This window comes from Lampetra planeri, chromosome 62, assembly GCF_965212315.1.
Source record: "Lampetra planeri chromosome 62, kcLamPlan1.2.h2, whole genome shotgun sequence".
Classification (NCBI taxonomy): domain Eukaryota; kingdom Metazoa; phylum Chordata; class Hyperoartia; order Petromyzontiformes; family Petromyzontidae; genus Lampetra; species Lampetra planeri.
Window position 1 is genome coordinate 4,661,352 of NC_136168.1, and position 18,328 is coordinate 4,679,679.

The following is an 18,328-nucleotide window of genomic DNA, read 5'->3' on the forward strand; positions in this document are numbered from 1 at the left end:
TGGCTTGGCTCTGCAACACACAACCGGTTAGTGCTGTACTCGTGACAAATTAGCCACGTTCTGTTCACGTGACAACCCTCACTAACTACGGATGATATTGGTCGCGAAAGCCAACGCGATTAAATTATAAAAACCCTGTTGGGGCCACACACACGCGCACGGTGGTGAAGCAAGGCTCTCACCCGAGCACGCCACACGTTCGTGCGGTTGCAGTGCACATGGGTGCAGTAGCGTGCGGGTCGCCTGCGATTACACGCGCGCGGCTCCGCGCGATTGCATGTGAGGTTGCGCGCGGCTGGACACGGGCGCATGGTGCGATTGCGTGTAAAGGAGCGTTGCTTGCGATTGCTTGTTGTCGCTGTTGTCACGTGCGATTTCATTCGGTTGCGCCAAGTCGCGTGTGGTTGTGTTGGCAGTTTCGTGACATCGAATGCGGTTACCCGTGCTTGCATTGGATTGCGTGCGATTGCATGGGAATGCAGTTGCATCGTGGTTGCACGCGGTTGCACGTGGTTGCGGTCACCGTGAGTCTCATCGGAGCGAGGAGCGGGCGTATCTCAGCATCTCGGCGTGGTGGTCCTCCGGGAAGGAGCTGCACAGAAAGGCGTTGTAGCTGCCATGGCATGAGTGCACACTCTCCTCAACCTCACACTCGCTCGCTCACACTCACTCACACCCGCTCACACTCGCACTCACTCACTCACTCACACTCACTCGCTCACACTCGCTCACACTCGCTCACACTCACACTCGCTCACACTCACACACGCTCACTCACACCGTCTCTACTCTCACTCACACTCACTCACACACTCACTCACACTCGCTCACACTCACACCGCCTCTTTTCTCACTCACACTCTCACAAAAACTCACTCTCACACCCACCAACTCTCACTCACACCGTCTCTACTCTCACTCACACTCACTCACACACTCGCTCACACTCACTCACACCGCCTCTTTTCTCACTCACACTCTCACAAAAACTCACTCTCACACTCACCAACTCTCACTCACACCTTCTCTACTCTCACTCACACTCACTCACACTCACTCACACCGCCTCTTTTCTCACTCACACTCTCACAAAAACTCACTCTCACACTCACCAACTCTCACTCACACCGTCTCTACTCTCACTCACTCACACACTCACTCACACACTCGCTCACACTCGCTCACACTCACTCACACTCACTCACACCGCCTCTTTTCTTACTCACACTCTCACAAAAACTCACTCTCACACTCACCAACTCTCACTCACACCATCTCTACTCTCACTCACACAAAAACTCACTCGCTCATACCCTCACACGCGCGCTCACTCTCCCCTCGACACACTCTTTGACACTCTCCTCCATCTCCCGCACTCACTCACACTTCTTCTCCATCTCAATCACTCACTCCACATCCTTGCCACCCTCTCTGCATTCAACGTGAATTATAACACGAGCAGTAATGATGTCAACGCGCCGCCGCAGCCGCAGCACAACGTTCACTCGGGGCGACTCAGAGAGAGCGAGAGAGGACGACTCGGACAGAGGGCGACTCAACGGCACAAGGAGGAGGCAAAGACGACAGCGAAGGCAGCAGCAGCAGCCGGCGCCAACCAACAAATACCCCAAGCTCTGTGGTCCCCTCTCTATTAAGGTGTTTGCCACTCAAACATCAATGTGTGGGAGGACACGGCAGCACACCGGTGACAACCACAGAACCATTCCCGTGCACCACCCCTAGGTCGACTTGGCCTTAAAAATTAATACCTGCTGCGGTGTGCAAACATCAGGCAGTTGAGAGACAAAGCTGGCAGGGCGTGGCGTCGGCCATCCACCCCCTCTCGTGCGCCATGACGGTATTCACCAGGCATTCACGAACAGCACTTGCCACAACAGCCTGTTCAAGGCTATACGGGGGGGGGGGGAACTTTTGTCCTTGTGTGTTCATATGTGTGTTCCTGCGCGTGTTGCTGCTGGGCAGTTGGAGACCCTCCAGCAACAACGGAAGGCTAAGGAGCGACGCTCACAACAACGAGCGGAGCGCCGGGCGGCTAAAACGCAGCAAGTTGGCACACTAGGGGGCACAGGTGGCGCATCGGCCACTCATTTCGGTCAGTCGACCCACGGGCACCACCTGGGTCTGCCCCGTGACCTCCCGCCGGCGGGCGTTCGACGCTTCAAGCGGCAGCTTTGAAGCGCGCACGGCCTGGCACAGGCGCCGTAGCGACGTCACCGCCACTTAACGGCGGTTGTTGTTGTGTTCCTGCGTGCCTGTGCGTGTGTTCCTGCGCCTGTGTGCGTGTGTGCGTGTGTGCGTGCCCGCGCGTGCGCTCACCCGAAGCTCTGTGGCGCCGCCGCCTGCGTGGACACGGGCGCTTGGCCGTCGGCGGCGGCGGCGGCGGCCGCGGCGGCGTTGGCCAGCGCGTAGTCGCCAAACTCGGGGTTGCCCAGCTTGAGGCGCGGGTTGAGCTGCCCGTTGGAGGCGCCGGCGAACGAGGAAGGGATGCGCACGCTCGCCTGCTGGAACTGGAGACGCAGTCGCTCACCGTCACTCACCGTCACACTCGCTCGCCGTCACACTCGCTCGCCGTCACTCACCGTCACACTCGCTCGCCGTCACACTCGCTCGCCGTCACTCACCGTCACACTCGCTCGCCGTCACACTCGCTCACCGTCACTCACCGTCACACTCGCTCGCCGTCACACTCGCTCGCCGTCACTCACCGTCACACTCGCTCGCCGTCACTCACCGTCACACTCGCTCGCCGTCACACTCGCTCGCCGTCACTCACCGTCACACTCGCTCGCCGTCACACTCGCTCGCCGTCACTCACCGTCACACTCACTCACCGTCGCTCGCCGTCACTCACCGTCACACTCGCTCGCCGTCACTCACCGTCACACTCGCTCGCCGTCACACTCGCTCGCCGTCACTCACCGTCACACTCGCTCGCCGTCACACTCGCTCACCGTCACTCACCGTCACACTCGCTCGCCGTCACACTCGCTCACCGTCACTCACCGTCACACTCGCTCACCGTCACTCACCGTCACACTCGCTCGCCGTCACACTCGCTCACCGTCACTCACCGTCACACTCGCTCGCCGTCACACTCGCTCGCCGTCACTCACCGTCACACTCGCTCGCCGTCACACTCGCTCACCGTCACTCACCGTCACACTCACTCGCCGTCACACTCGCTCGCCGTCACTCACCGTCACACTCACTCGCCGTCACACTCGCTCACCGTCACTCACCGTCACACTCGCTCGCCGTCACACTCGCTCGCCGTCACTCACCGTCACACTCACTCGCCGTCACACTCGCTCACCGTCACTCACCGTCACACTCACTCGCCGTCACACTCGCTCGCCGTCACTCACCGTCACACTCGCTCGCCGTCACTCACCGTCACACTCACTCGCCGTCACACTCGCTCGCCGTCACTCACCGTCACACTCGCTCGCCGTCACACTCGCTCGCCGTCACTCACCGTCACACTCGCTCGCCGTCACACTCGCTCACCGTCACTCACCGTCACACTCGCTCGCCGTCACACTCGCTCACCGTCACTCACCGTCACACTCGCTCACCGTCACTCACCGTCACACTCGCTCGCCGTCACACTCGCTCACCGTCACTCACCGTCACACTCGCTCGCCGTCACACTCGCTCGCCGTCACTCACCGTCACACTCGCTCGCCGTCACACTCGCTCACCGTCACTCACCGTCACACTCACTCGCCGTCACACTCGCTCGCCGTCACTCACCGTCACACTCACTCGCCGTCACACTCGCTCACCGTCACTCACCGTCACACTCGCTCGCCGTCACACTCGCTCGCCGTCACTCACCGTCACACTCGCTCACCGTCACTCACCGTCACACTCGCTCGCCGTCACACTCGCTCGCCGTCACTCACCGTCACACTCGCTCGCCGTCACTCACCGTCACACTCACTCGCCGTCACTCACCGTCACACTCACTCGCCGTCACTCACCGTCACACTCGCTCGCCGTCACTCACCGTCACACTCGCTCGCCGTCACTCACCGTCACACTCGCTCGCCGTCACTCACCGTCACACTCACTCGCCGTCACACTCACTCACCGTCACTCACCGTCACACTCGCTCGCCGTCACACTCGCTCGCCGTCACACTCGCTCACCGTCACTCACCGTCACACTCGCTCGCCGTCACACTCGCTCGCCGTCACTCACCGTCACACTCGCTCGCCGTCACACTCGCTCGCCGTCACTCACCGTCACACTCGCTCGCCGTCACTCACCGTCACACTCGCTCACCGTCACTCACCGTCACACTCGCTCACCGTCACACTCGCTCACCGTCACTCACCGTCACACTCGCTCACCGTCACACTCGCTCACCGTCACACTCGCTCACCGTCACACTCGCTCGCCGTCGCTCACCGTCACACTCGCTCGCCGTCACTCACCGTCACACTCGCTCACCGTCACACTCGCTCACCGTCACACTCGCTCGCCGTCACTCACCGTCACACTCGCTCACCGTCACACTCGCTCACCGTCACACTCGCTCACCGTCACACTCGCTCACCGTCACACTCGCTCACCGTCACACTCGCTCACCGTCACACTCGTTCACCGTCACACTCACTCACCGTCACACTCGCTCACCGTCACACTCGCTCACCGTCACACTCACTCACCGTCACACTCACTCACCGTCACACTCGCTCACCGTCACACTCGCTCACCGTCACACTCGCTCGCCGTCGCTCACCGTCACACTCGCTCACCGTCACACTCGCTCACCGTCACACTCGCTCGCCGTCACTCACCGTCACACTCGCTCGCCGTCGCTCACCGTCACTCACCGTCACTCACCGTCACTCACCGTCACACTCGCTCGCCGTCGCTCACCGTCACTCACCGTCACTCACCGTCACTCACCGTCACACTCGCTCGCCGTCACTCACCGTCACACTCACTCACCGTCACTCACCGTCACTCACCGTCACACTCGCTCGCCGTCACTCACCGTCACACTCGCTCACCGTCACACACCGTCACACTCGCTCGCCGTCGCTCACCGTCACTCACCGTCACTCACCGTCACACTCGCTCGCCGTCACTCACCGTCACACTCGCTCACCGTCACACACCGTCACTCACCGTCACACTCGCTCGCCGTCACTCACCGTCACACTCGCTCACCGTCACTCACCGTCACTCACCGTCACACTCGCTCGCCGTCACTCACCGTCACACTCGCTCGCCGTCACTCACCGTCACACTCGCTCGCCGTCACTCACCGTCACACTCGCTCACCGTCACTCACCGTCACTCACCGTCACACTCGCTCACCGTCACTCACCGTCACTCACCGTCACACTCGCTCACCGTCACACACCGTCACACTCGCTCACCGTCACTCACCGTCACACTCGCTCACCGTCACTCACCGTCACACTCGCTCGCCGTCACTCACCGTCACACTCGCTCACCGTCACACACCGTCACACTCGCTCACCGTCACTCACCGTCACACTCGCTCACCGTCACTCACCGTCACACTCACTCACCGTCACTCACCGTCACTCACCGTCACACTCGCTCGCCGTCACTCACCGTCACACTCACTCACCGTCACTCACCGTCACACTCACTCACCGTCACTCACCGTCACTCACCGTCACACTCGCTCACCGTCACTCACCGTCACACTCGCTCACCGTCACTCACCGTCACACTCACTCACCGTCACTCACCGTCACTCACCGTCACACTCGCTCACCGTCACACACCGTCACACTCGCTCACCGTCACACACCGTCACTCACCGTCACACTCGCTCACCGTCACACACCGTCACACTCGCTCGCCGTCACTCACCGTCACACTCGCTCGCCGTCACTCACCGTCACTCACCGTCACACTCGCTCACCGTCACTCACCGTCACACTCGCTCACCGTCACTCACCGTCACACTCGCTCGCCGTCACTCACCGTCACACTCGCTCGCCGTCACTCACCGTCACACTCGCTCGCCGTCACTCACCGTCACACTCGCTCACCGTCACTCACCGTCACACTCGCTCGCCGTCACTCACCGTCACACTCGCTCGCCATCACTCACCGTCACACTCGCTCGCCGTCACTCACCGTCACACTCGCTCGCCGTCACTCACCGTCACACTCGCTCACCGTCACACCGTCACACTCGCTCACCGTCACACTCGCTCACCGTCACACCGTCACACTCGCTCACCGTCACACTCGCTCACCGTCACTCACCGTCACACTCGCTCACCGTCACACTCGCTCGCCGTCACTCACCGTCACACTCGCTCACCGTCACTCACCGTCACTCACCGTCACTCACCGTCACACTCGCTCGCCGTCACTCACCGTCACACTCGCTCGCCGTCACACTCGCTCGCCGTCACTCACCGTCACACTCACTCACCGTCACTCACCGTCACACTCGCTCGCCGTCACACTCGCTCGCCGTCACTCACCGTCACACTCGCTCACCGTCACTCACCGTCACACTCGCTCACCGTCACTCACCGTCACACTCGCTCACCGTCACTCACCGTCACTCACCGTCACTCACCGTCACACTCGCTCGCCGTCACTCACCGTCACACTCGCTCACCGTCACTCACCGTCACTCACCGTCACTCACCGTCACTCACCGTCACTCACCGTCACACTCGCTCGCCGTCACTCACCGTCACACTCGCTCACCGTCACTCACCGTCACTCACCGTCACTCACCGTCACACTCGCTCACCGTCACTCACCGTCACTCACCGTCACTCACCGTCACTCACCGTCACTCACCGTCACACTCGCTCGCCGTCACTCACCGTCACACTCGCTCACCGTCACTCACCGTCACTCACCGTCACTCACCGTCACACTCGCTCACCGTCACTCACCGTCACACTCGCTCGCCGTCACTCACCGTCACAGTCGCTCACCGTCACTCACCGTCACTCACCGTCACACTCGCTCACCGTCACTCACCGTCACTCACCGTCACACTCGCTCACCGTCACTCACCGTCACTCACCGTCACTCACCGTCACACTCGCTCACCGTCACTCACCGTCACAGTCGCTCGCCGTCACTCACCGTCACACTCGCTCACCGTCACTCACCGTCACTCACCGTCACACTCGCTCACCGTCACTCACCGTCACTCACCGTCACACTCGCTCACCGTCACTCACCGTCACACTCGCTCGCCGTCACTCACCGTCACACTCGCTCACCGTCACTCACCGTCACTCACCGTCACTCACCGTCACACTCGCTCACCGTCACTCACCGTCACACTCGCTCACCGTCACTCACCGTCACACTCGCTCACCGTCACTCACCGTCACTCACCGTCACTCACCGTCACACTCGCTCACCGTCACTCACCGTCACTCACCGTCACTCACCGTCACACTCGCTCACCGTCACTCACCGTCACTCACCGTCACTCACCGTCACACTCGCTCACCGTCACTCACCGTCACAGTCGCTCGCCGTCACTCACCGTCACTCACCGTCACTCACCGTCACACTCGCTCGCCGTCACTCACCGTCACACTCGCTCACCGTCACTCACCGTCACAGTCGCTCGCCGTCACTCACCGTCACTCACCGTCACACTCGCTCACCGTCACTCACCGTCACAGTCGCTCGCCGTCACTCACCGTCACTCACCGTCACTCACCGTCACACTCGCTCGCCGTCACTCACCGTCACACTCGCTCACCGTCACTCACCGTCACTCACCGTCACTCACCGTCACACTCGCTCACCGTCACTCACCGTCACACTCGCTCACCGTCACTCACCGTCACACTCGCTCGCCGTCACTCACCGTCACTCACCGTCACTCACCGTCACAGTCGCTCGCCGTCACTCACCGTCACTCACCGTCACACTCGCTCACCGTCACTCACCGTCACACTCGCTCGCCGTCACTCACCGTCACTCACCGTCACACTCGCTCGCCGTCACTCACCGTCACACTCGCTCACCGTCACTCACCGTCACAGTCGCTCACCGTCACTCACCGTCACACTCGCTCACCGTCACTCACCGTCACTCACCGTCACTCACCGTCACACTCGCTCACCGTCACTCACCGTCACACTCGCTCGCCGTCACTCACCGTCACACTCGCTCACCGTCACTCACCGTCACAGTCGCTCACCGTCACTCACCGTCACTCACCGTCACTCACCGTCACACTCGCTCACCGTCACTCACCGTCACACTCGCTCGCCGTCACTCACCGTCACTCACCGTCACTCACCGTCACTCACCGTCACAGTCGCTCGCCGTCACTCACCGTCACTCACCGTCACACTCGCTCACCGTCACTCACCGTCACACTCGCTCGCCGTCACTCACCGTCACTCACCGTCACACTCGCTCGCCGTCACTCACCGTCACACTCGCTCACCGTCACTCACCGTCACAGTCGCTCACCGTCACTCACCGTCACACTCGCTCACCGTCACTCACCGTCACTCACCGTCACTCACCGTCACACTCGCTCACCGTCACTCACCGTCACACTCGCTCGCCGTCACTCACCGTCACACTCGCTCACCGTCACTCACCGTCACTCACCGTCACTCACCGTCACACTCGCTCACCGTCACTCACCGTCACACTCGCTCGCCGTCACTCACCGTCACTCACCGTCACTCACCGTCACACTCGCTCACCGTCACTCACCGTCACACTCGCTCACCGTCACTCACCGTCACTCACCGTCACTCACCGTCACACTCGCTCACCGTCACTCACCGTCACACTCGCTCGCCGTCACTCACCGTCACTCACCGTCACAGTCGCTCACCGTCACTCACCGTCACACTCGCTCACCGTCACTCACCGTCACACTCGCTCGCCGTCACTCACCGTCACACTCGCTCGCCGTCACACTCGCTCGCCGTCACTCACCGTCACACTCACTCACCGTCACACTCGCTCGCCGTCACTCACCGTCACTCACCGTCACTCACCGTCACTCACCGTCACACTCGCTCACCGTCACTCACCGTCACACTCGCTCACCGTCACTCACCGTCACACTCGCTCGCCGTCACTCACCGTCACACTCGCTCACCGTCACTCACCGTCACACTCGCTCACCGTCACTCACCGTCACACTCGCTCGCCGTCACTCACCGTCACTCACCGTCACACTCGCTCACCGTCACTCACCGTCACACTCGCTCACCGTCACTCACCGTCACACTCGCTCGCCGTCACTCACCGTCACACTCGCTCGCCGTCACTCACCGTCACACTCGCTCGCCGTCACTCACCGTCACACTCGCTCACCGTCACTCACCGTCACACTCGCTCACCGTCACTCACCGTCACACTCGCTCGCCGTCACTCACCGTCACTCACCGTCACACTCGCTCACCGTCACTCACCGTCACACTCGCTCACCGTCACTCACCGTCACACTCGCTCGCCGTCACTCACCGTCACACTCGCTCACCGTCACTCACCGTCACACTCGCTCACCGTCACTCACCGTCACACTCGCTCGCCGTCACTCACCGTCACACTCGCTCGCGGTCACTCACCGTCACACTCGCTCACCGTCACTCACCGTCACACTCGCTCACCGTCACTCACCGTCACACTCGCTCGCCGTCACTCACCGTCACACTCGCTCGCCGTCACTCACCGTCACACTCGCTCGCCGTCACTCACCGTCACACTCGCTCGCCGTCACTCACCGTCACTCACCGTCACTCACCGTCACAGTCGCTCACCGTCACACTCGCTCACCGTCACACTCGCTCGCCGTCACTCACCGTCACTCACCGTCACTCACCGTCACAGTCACTCACCGTCACACTCGCTCGCCGTCACTCACCGTCACTCACCGTCACACTCGCTCGCCGTCACTCACCGTCACTCACCGTCACACTCGCTCGCCGTCACACTCGCTCACCGTCACACTCGCTCGCCGTCACTCACCGTCACTCACCGTCACACTCGCTCGCCGTCACTCACCGTCACTCACCGTCACACTCGCTCGCCGTCACACTCGCTCACCGTCACACTCGCTCGCCGTCACTCACCGTCACTCACCGTCACTCACCGTCACAGTCGCTCGCCGTCACACTCGCTCACCGTCACACTCGCTCGCCGTCACTCACCGTCACACTCGCTCGCCGTCACTCACCGTCACTCACCGTCACTCACCGTCACAGTCGCTCGCCGTCACACTCGCTCACCGTCACACTCGCTCGCCGTCACTCACCGTCACTCACCGTCACTCACCGTCACAGTCACACTCGCTCACCGTCACACTCGCTCACCGTCACACTCGCTCGCCGTCACTCACCCTTGCTCAGTGTCACTGCTGTGCGAGTGGTGTAAGTGTGCAAGTGGAGTGTGCGGGTGCGAGAGTGTGTGGTGGGGCGTGGTGAGGGCGTGGTGAGGGCGTGGTGAGGGCGTGGTGAGGGCGTGGTGAGGGCGTGGTGAGGGCGTGGTGAGAGCGTGGTGAGGGCGTGGTGAGGGCGTGGTGAGGGCGTGGCGAGGGCGTGGTGAGGGCGTGGTGAGGGCGTGGTGAGAGCGTGGTGAGGGCGTGGTGAGGGCGTGGTGAGAGCGTGGTGAGGGCGTGGTGAGAGCGTGGTGAGGGCGTGGTGAGGGCGTGGTGAGGGCGTGGTGAGAGCGTGCTGAGAGCGTGGTGCGGGCGTGGTGAGGGCGTGGTGAGAGCGTGGTGCGGGCGTGGTGAGGGCGTGGTGAGGGCGTGGTGAGAGCGTGCTGAGGGCGTGGTGCGGGCGTGGTGAGGGCGTGGTGAGAGCGTGGTGAGAGCGTGGTGAGGGCGTGGTGAGGGCGTGGTGAGAGCGTGGTGAGAGCGTGGTGAGAGCGTGGTGAGGGCGTGGTGAGGGCGTGGTGAGAGCGTGGTGAGGGAGTTGTGAGGGAGTGGTGAGGGCGTGGTGAGAGCGTGCTGAGAGCGTGGTGAGGGCGTGGTGAGGGCGTGGTGAGAGCGTGGTGCGAGCGTGGTGCGGGCGTGGTGAGGGCGTGGTGAGAGCGTGGTGCGAGCGTGGTGAGGGCGTGGTGAGGGCGTGGTGAGAGCGTGGTGCGAGCGTGGTGCGGGCGTGGTGAGGGCGTGGTGAGAGCGTGGTGAGGGCGTGGTGAGGGCGTGGTGAGGGCGTGGTGAGAGCGTGCTGAGAGCGTGGTGCGGGCGTGGTGAGGGCGTGGTGAGAGCGTGGTGAGGGCGTGGTGAGAGCGTGGTGAGGGCGTGGTGAGGGCGTGGTGAGGGCGTGGTGAGGGCGTGGTGAGGGCGTGGTGAGGGAGTTGTGAGGGAGTGGTGAGGGAGTTGTGAGGGAGTGGTGAGGGCGTGGTGAGTGGGTGGTGAGAGCGTGGTGAGGGCGTGGTGAGAGCGTGGTGAGGGCGTGGTGAGGGCGTGGTGAGAGCGTGCTGAGAGCGTGGTGCGGGTGTGGTGAGGGCGTGGTGAGAGCGTGGTGCGAGCGTGGTGAGAGCGTGGTGAGAGCGTGGTGAGAGCGTGGTGAGAGCGTGGTGAGAGCATGGTGAGAGCGTGGTGAGGGCGTGGTGAGGGCGTGGTGCGAGCGTGGTGAGAGCGTGGTGAGAGCGTGGTGCTGGCCTAGTGCTGGCGTGGTGAGAGCGTGGTGAGGGCGTGGTGAGGGCGTGGTGAGGGCGTGGTGAGAGCGTGGTGAGAGCGTGGTGCTGGCCTAGTGCTGGCATGGTGCGAGCGTGGTGCGAGCGTGGTGCTGGCATGGTGCGAGCGTGGTGCGAGCGTGGTGAGAGCATGGTGCGAGCGTGGTGCGAGCGTGGTGAGAGCGTGGTGCTGGCCTAGTGCTGGCATGGTGCGGGCGTGGTGAGCGCGTGGTGAGCGCGTGGTGAGCGGTATTCACCAGGGCGGAGTGGCTCCCCACCTGCTCAAGGAAGGTGTGCGCTGGCGCCATGCCCTGGAGGAAGCTCTCGGGTCCCGGGAATTGGAACGAGTGCTGGGGGTCGACAAGCCGGAACTGGGGCTTCCGACCAGCCACCTGTAAACAAAGACAACGATCACCCGTGGAGCCATCGCCAGACTGTTGGGGCAGCCAAACCGTACAAGCTTCTAATTTGAGGCCGAGTCGACGTAGGGGAGGGCCACAGGACAGGTTCAGATGTTCGTCGGCCGGGTTTATAGCGCAGAGCACTCACCGCTACACCACCGCTCCCACTCTTAAAGACACCTCAACATAGACACATACTCTTTCGGTAAAGTCACGTAGGTCTGCCTCAGCAGCAGACCGTGCTTTCCCACCTGATGACGGACGCTTTTGTTGCGCCCGAAACGTCGCGATTTATTTGATTCATAACCCAAGTGACTTTGCCGAAAGAACCAAAGAGTATGGATTGCTGCAGTCAGGAACGCCTCAAATCGAGATACACACACACACTCACTTCATTCATCCTTCGGCTCCCCTTTACACCCCTCCCTCCTCCTGTCTCCTCTACGCAACCCCACTTCCCCTCCCCACGCTGGATGAGAGAGACACGGCGACGTTGACTGCACTTAGAAATTCCGCAAGTGCAATTGTCGGGCCGCCACTGCTGCTGCTGTAACGGGACGCGTGGCGCGACAGATGCGCACGGATATAAATAGCGGTTCCCCACCGCCCCCCCCCTCCCCCCCCCCCGGGGCCACGAGCCGCCCCCACCTGCCGTGTGGCGCCCGGCGGGAGCCAAGGGGCACGAGAGAGCGCCCCCCCCCGCCCCCCCCCCCGGGGCCACGAGCCGCCCCCCCCCCCCCACTGGAGGACGTGAGGACCGAGGCTGCGGCCATCACCGCCACCACGTGCGTCCCCACACACACACACACAGCGCGTGTCCCCAGATACACACACATACACACACCGTGACTTCCCAAACACACACAGCGTGTCCCCAGATACACACATACACACACAGCGTGTCCCCAGATACACACACACCGTGCATCCCCAAACACACACACACACAGCATGTCCAGAGATACACACATACACACACAGCGCGTCCCTACACACACACAGCGTGTCCCCAGATACACACACCCACACAGCGCGTCCCCACACACACACACACCGCGTGTCCCCAGATACACACACACTTCATGCATCCCCACACATGCACACACCATGCATCCGCACACACACACACACACACCGTGCATCCCCACACACACCGCGTGTCCCCAGATACACACACAGACACCGCACGTACCCAGACACACACACCGCTCGTGCTCACACACACACACCACACGTACCCACACACACACACACCGCCCTTACCCACACACGAATACCACGCGTCCCCCCCCCCCCCCGTGCATCCCGCTGCCCACGGCGTGGTGCCCACCTGCAGGCTGGCGGGGTCCACCCCGACGGCGGCGCCCGGCAGGAAGTTGGGCTGCACCGCCAGCGCCCCGAACGCGGCGGCGGCCGCGGCGGCGGCCGCAGCGGTGCCGGTGGCGGTGGCCGCGGCCGCCGCGGCGCGCTCCGCCGCCGACAGCTGGAACAGCGGCTGGCCGGCGCCGCCGGGAGGGGCCGGCGGGGGCGGCGGCGGCGGCGGGGGCGGCGGCGCTCCCGCCGAGAGGCGCGCCGGCGTCGGGGGCGCCGAGCCGGCGCCGGCCTGCGGTTGCCCCGGCGACGAGGAGGAGCCGGAGGCGGCGGCGGCGGCTGAGGAAGAGGAGGAGGAAGAGGAGGAGGCGTCGTGGCCGTAGCGAAGGCCCGACGAGCCGGAGCCACCCCCCCCCCCCGGAGGCCGCGCCGCCGCCGGCCTGCGCGGTGGAGACGATGGGGTTGAAGAGCGCCGTGTCGTTGTGGCTCGTGCGCTCCAGCGCCTGCTGCAGGAACTTGGAGTAGTCCTGAGACGGGGGGGAGGGGCGTGGTGGCGGAAACGCGGGGAGAGTGAGACGCTGTGAGAGACGCGGGACGAGAGACGCGCGGAGAGACGACGGCCCGGAGAGACGGAGAGGGAAGAGGGCAAGGGATAGTGACAGACGGATAGGCAGAGAGACAGAGCACGGTGGAGATGGTGTTCAGGGTCACGGAGAGACAGAGTTTAGAGGCGACATGGGGAGAGAACCAAGACAGGGTCAATTGTCACAACACCGCACACACGCACGTCCTCAACCCCACCTGCATCATGCTCTGCTTGTCGCCCGACGAGGCGGCGAGCGCCGCAGAGGCCGGCGGGGAGGTGGACGAGGTGGCGCCGCTGCCGCCGCTGGGCGCGGCCACGGGGGGCGAGGAAGAGGAGGAGGAGGTGGAGGAGGCGGCGGCGGCGGCGGCGTCGCCGCGGGAGAGGCCCGGGCTCGCCGTGGCCGTACCGCCATCGCCGCCCCCCCCCAGGCCAAACTGCTGCTGCTGCTGCCGCTGCAACGCATCGAGACCGGCGACAACGGGTTCGTACAACGCCACAAGGTGGCCCCTCTGCTGCTTAGGACGAGCCAGTGGCGGACGAGGTGAGCCGTCGCATCGACCCCCCCTTCTATTTAAGCAACGAAACAGGAGGGGGATTTCTCCACGAATCTGGCTGTGACGCCCGATGAAACCGGTTGTAATTAGTGGCGGAAACGTCGTGCTCAGATTGTAAACGTTGTGGATTTGCTCTCCGACATACAACCGGTTAGTGCTGTACTAGGAACGAATTGGCCACGTTCTATTTACGTGACAGTGTCGGGTGGTGGCGGGTTTAACGACACATTGATATACTTACATGGTCTAACCCAAGAAACAAAAACCCGTATTCTGGACAACAGATGTTTGACTTCCCCCACAAAAAAGTCGGTGCTCATTTATCCACCACGGAGGGCGAGATGATAGGCCGAGAGTCGGCCCCGCACCCTCCCAACCGAGGACTCAAACTCCCAGGGGACTTGCGACCGCCGATACGCCACGAGACCGTGTGGCCAGTGACGGCGCACGGCGGACGGTCGTCACACTCATCCGCGCAGACGAAGAAGCAACAGGAGGCACAGCTTTACCACCACCGCCCTGGCCCACGGACAACGCAAGCCTCTCTCGTCCCGTACACCCCCCCCCACCGCCCCCCTCGCACGCACGGCGTGACTCACGTTGGCGTCGGCCTTGCTGGCGTAGTGCTCCAGCAGCGTGTGCAGCACCTCGTCGGGGAGGCTGCCCACGCCGCCGCCGTTCTTGTCATGCAGCATCTTCAGGTCGAGCCCCATGGCCTGCGACGCGTCCAGCAGCGACCCCAGCACCCCGCCTGCACACCACGACGCACGGCGCCCACCGTCCCTCATCGATCCGCGTTAGAAGTGGGGGGGGGGGGGCCTGGCGGCGGCAGCACCGAGACCGAGGGTCGCGTCCGCCGTGGCTAGAAACCCGCGCACAAACTTCTCGGGGGTCGCGGACGCGACGGTTGCAGGTCCGTCGGGGTCTAATACAGACAAGGTGGCGCGGGCGGGTGGGAGGGTGCCAACCCCCCCGCACACAACACCTGAGAAACACTCAAGATATTTACCACTCACCTCACCTGACACTACTCACCACGTACCTGACACTACTCACCACTCACCTCTCACATCACCTGACACCACTCACCACCCACCACTCACCACCCACCACCCACCTCACCTGACACCACCCACCTCACACCACCCACCACCCACCTCACCTGACACCACCCACCTCACACCACCCACCTCACCTGACACCACTCACCACGCCGCTCACAATACAAGGGGCCACGTTGTCACCACTCTCCCCGCTCCGCCCCCGTCACGGCCCCGTACCTGCTATGGCGGAATCGACGAGTCCTCCCTGCGGCCCGAGTCCCAGCAGGAAGTCCCGGCCGCCCATGCCGCCCCCACCGCCCATGCCGCCGCCGCCGCCCTGGATGAAGCGCTTCTTCTTGAGGAACTGCGCTGCACCGTCGTAATTGTGCGACCCTCCCTTGGCTCCGCCGCTCCCGCCCCCACCCCCGTCGTCGCCCATCATGTCCACGCCCCCGCCGCCGCCGTCGTGATCCATCAACCCCGCCCCGCGCTTCTCCATCTTGCCGCCCCCGCCGCCGTCGCCGCTCTTCTTCGCGCCGCCGCGGTCTTTGCCGCCGCCGGGGTCGATGAGCAGGCCGTGCTGGCCGTGCTGGCCGGACGCGACTCCCCCCAGCTGGGACAGGTCGACGGTGAAGCCGTCCTTGGAGGGGTCGACGAGCGACTTGGAGTCGTCGCCCGCGTCCAGGTGCGACAGCTGCTGCTGCTGCTGCTGCGGAGGCTTCTTCTTGCTCTTCTTCTTCTTGGGGGCACCGGCGGCGCCGTCTCCGCACAGCGTCTTGCGCTCCTCGGGGCCCGTGCCGTGGCACATGCGCCGGTGTTTGAGCAGCCGGTCCGAACGGGCGAAGCACTGGGGGGATGGGCGGGGTGGAGGAGCGGAGGGGGTGTAAGAGAAGCCTTCGGGTGCGTGTGTGCGTGCGTATATTTCACGTGGTTCAGTGGTAGTCGACATTGAAGTTTGCACAGTAATGGGCACAGGTGGTGCATCGGCCAGTCATATCGGCCATTCAACCCATGCGAAATGCTGCGTCTGTGCCGTGACCTCCTGCCAGCGGGCGCACGACACTTCACATGGCCTTAAAGTGCACTTAGCCTGGCACAAGCGCCACGGTGACGTCACTGCCACTTAGCGAAAAATTTGCGTTTGCTGTTGTGTGCGCGTACGTGTGCAAGGATGGCGAAGCCGTGATTGTGAGCGAGTGTTTAACCGTGCGTGTGTGTGCGTGCGTGCGTGCGTGCGTGCGCGTCTCACCTGCAGGCAGAACTCACACTTGTAGGGCTTCTCTCCGCTGTGCGTGCGCTTGTGCCGGTCCAGGTGGTACTTCTGGATGAAGCGCATGTTGCACTGGTCGCACGGGAAAGGCTTCTCGCCTGTAGGTGCCACACCATGGGGGCCAAGCCACACCACATCACAGGGTAACGCCACACCGCGAGGTCACGCCACACCATAGCGTTCATCACAGCCCTCCAGCGCAGGTGGTGGAAATTCCACATTCTTATAATGGGGATGAGGAGTCTATTCATAGGTTAACCACCACCGATGCTCTTGCCTACAAAGTGATACTGGTGCGGGTCTCTTGTGCGATTACCGGGCTGAGACCATCAACTCGCTACGCCTTGAGAACCCGGTCTATCACCGGCTCGGTGTCTCCGACACGGCCACCGTAAACCACGTTTAAAAAAGAAAAAGCAACTCGGGCGAGCGACGCGGCGGGCAGTTTCCGACAGTCCGTCGGGGTGGTCCGGTGAAGAGGCGAGCGCAAGGGGCGGGCGGGGGGGGGCAGGGCGGGGGGAGGCGGGGATATGCATGGAATGGAGCAGGCAGGGGGGGGGGCGTGTGGACGCGCACACAGGAAGCAGCGAAGACCAACGGTGAAGGCAGGGGACTTGCCAACGGAGTGACGGGGGGGGGGTGGTTAGGGGCAAGGGCAGCAAAGCCACCCAGGCTCACCAGAGTGAGAGCCAACGTAGGCCGAGCGCCAAGTACTGACTGACCAGGATGGAAACCATCGTACACTAAGCCGAACCACGCTAGCCAGCCAACCAGACATTAGCCCTAACAGCACCGGACACGACACCCCTACCACCCCCTACCCACTTCAGCCACCATACACTGTCACTACCCCTAACCACACCAGGTGATGTCACCATCCCTAACCACGGCAGGTGATGTCACCATCCCCACCCCCCTAACCACACCAGGAAATGTCCACCGCCCCTAACCACACCAGGTAATGTCACCGTCCCCCTAACCACACCAGGTGATGTCACCACCCCCACCCCTAACCACACCAGGTGATGTCACCACCCCCACCCCTAACCACACCAGGTGATGTCACCACCCCCACCCCTAACCACACCAGGTAATGTCACCATCCCCACCCCCCTAACCACACCAGGTGATGTCACCACCCCCCACCCCCCTAACCACACCAGGTGATGTCACCACCCCCACCCCCCTAACCACACCAGGTGATGTCACCATCCCCACCCCTAACCACACCAGGTGATGTCACCACCCCCACCCCCCTAACCACACCAGGTGATGTCACCGCCCCCACCCCCCTAACCACACCAGGTGATGTCACCATCCCCACCCCTAACCACACCAGGTGATGTCCCCCACCCCCCTAACCACACCAGGTGATGTCACCATCCCCACCCCCCTAACCACACCAGGTGATGTCACCGTCCCCACCCCCCTAACCACACCAGGTGATGTCAACGCCCCCACCCCCCTAAACCCCACCAGGTGATGTCACCACCCCCACCCCCCTAACCACA

The 18,328-nt window shown here is 63.3% G+C and overlaps 1 protein-coding gene across 6 annotated transcripts in view; it reads right to left on the reverse strand.

Annotated features, from left to right (window-relative positions):
• Positions 1 to 2,419: 2,419 nt before the first annotated feature.
• The window catches only part of LOC144736700 (uncharacterized), a 61,022-nt gene continuing 45,113 nt past the window's right edge, over positions 2,420 to 18,328 (reverse strand). For 4 of the 6 annotated variants that reach the window (XM_078619307.1, XM_078619306.1, XM_078619303.1 and 1 more), the window contains exons 8-14: positions 16,797 to 16,915; positions 15,785 to 16,394; positions 15,104 to 15,255; positions 14,166 to 14,402; positions 13,384 to 13,891; positions 11,931 to 12,044; positions 2,420 to 2,528 (exon numbers count right to left, since the gene is read on the reverse strand). In XM_078619307.1, coding sequence (XP_078475433.1) covers positions 11,935 to 12,044; positions 13,384 to 13,891; positions 14,166 to 14,402; positions 15,104 to 15,255; positions 15,785 to 16,394; positions 16,797 to 16,915 — 1,736 coding nt within the window. In that variant the 3' untranslated portion in view covers positions 2,420 to 2,528; positions 11,931 to 11,934. Of the gene's footprint in view, positions 2,529 to 11,909; positions 12,045 to 13,383; positions 13,892 to 14,165; positions 14,403 to 15,103; positions 15,256 to 15,784; positions 16,395 to 16,796; positions 16,916 to 18,328 lie in introns of all 6 variants that reach the window. The other 2 variants (XM_078619305.1, XM_078619308.1) reach the window with 2 other exon arrangements.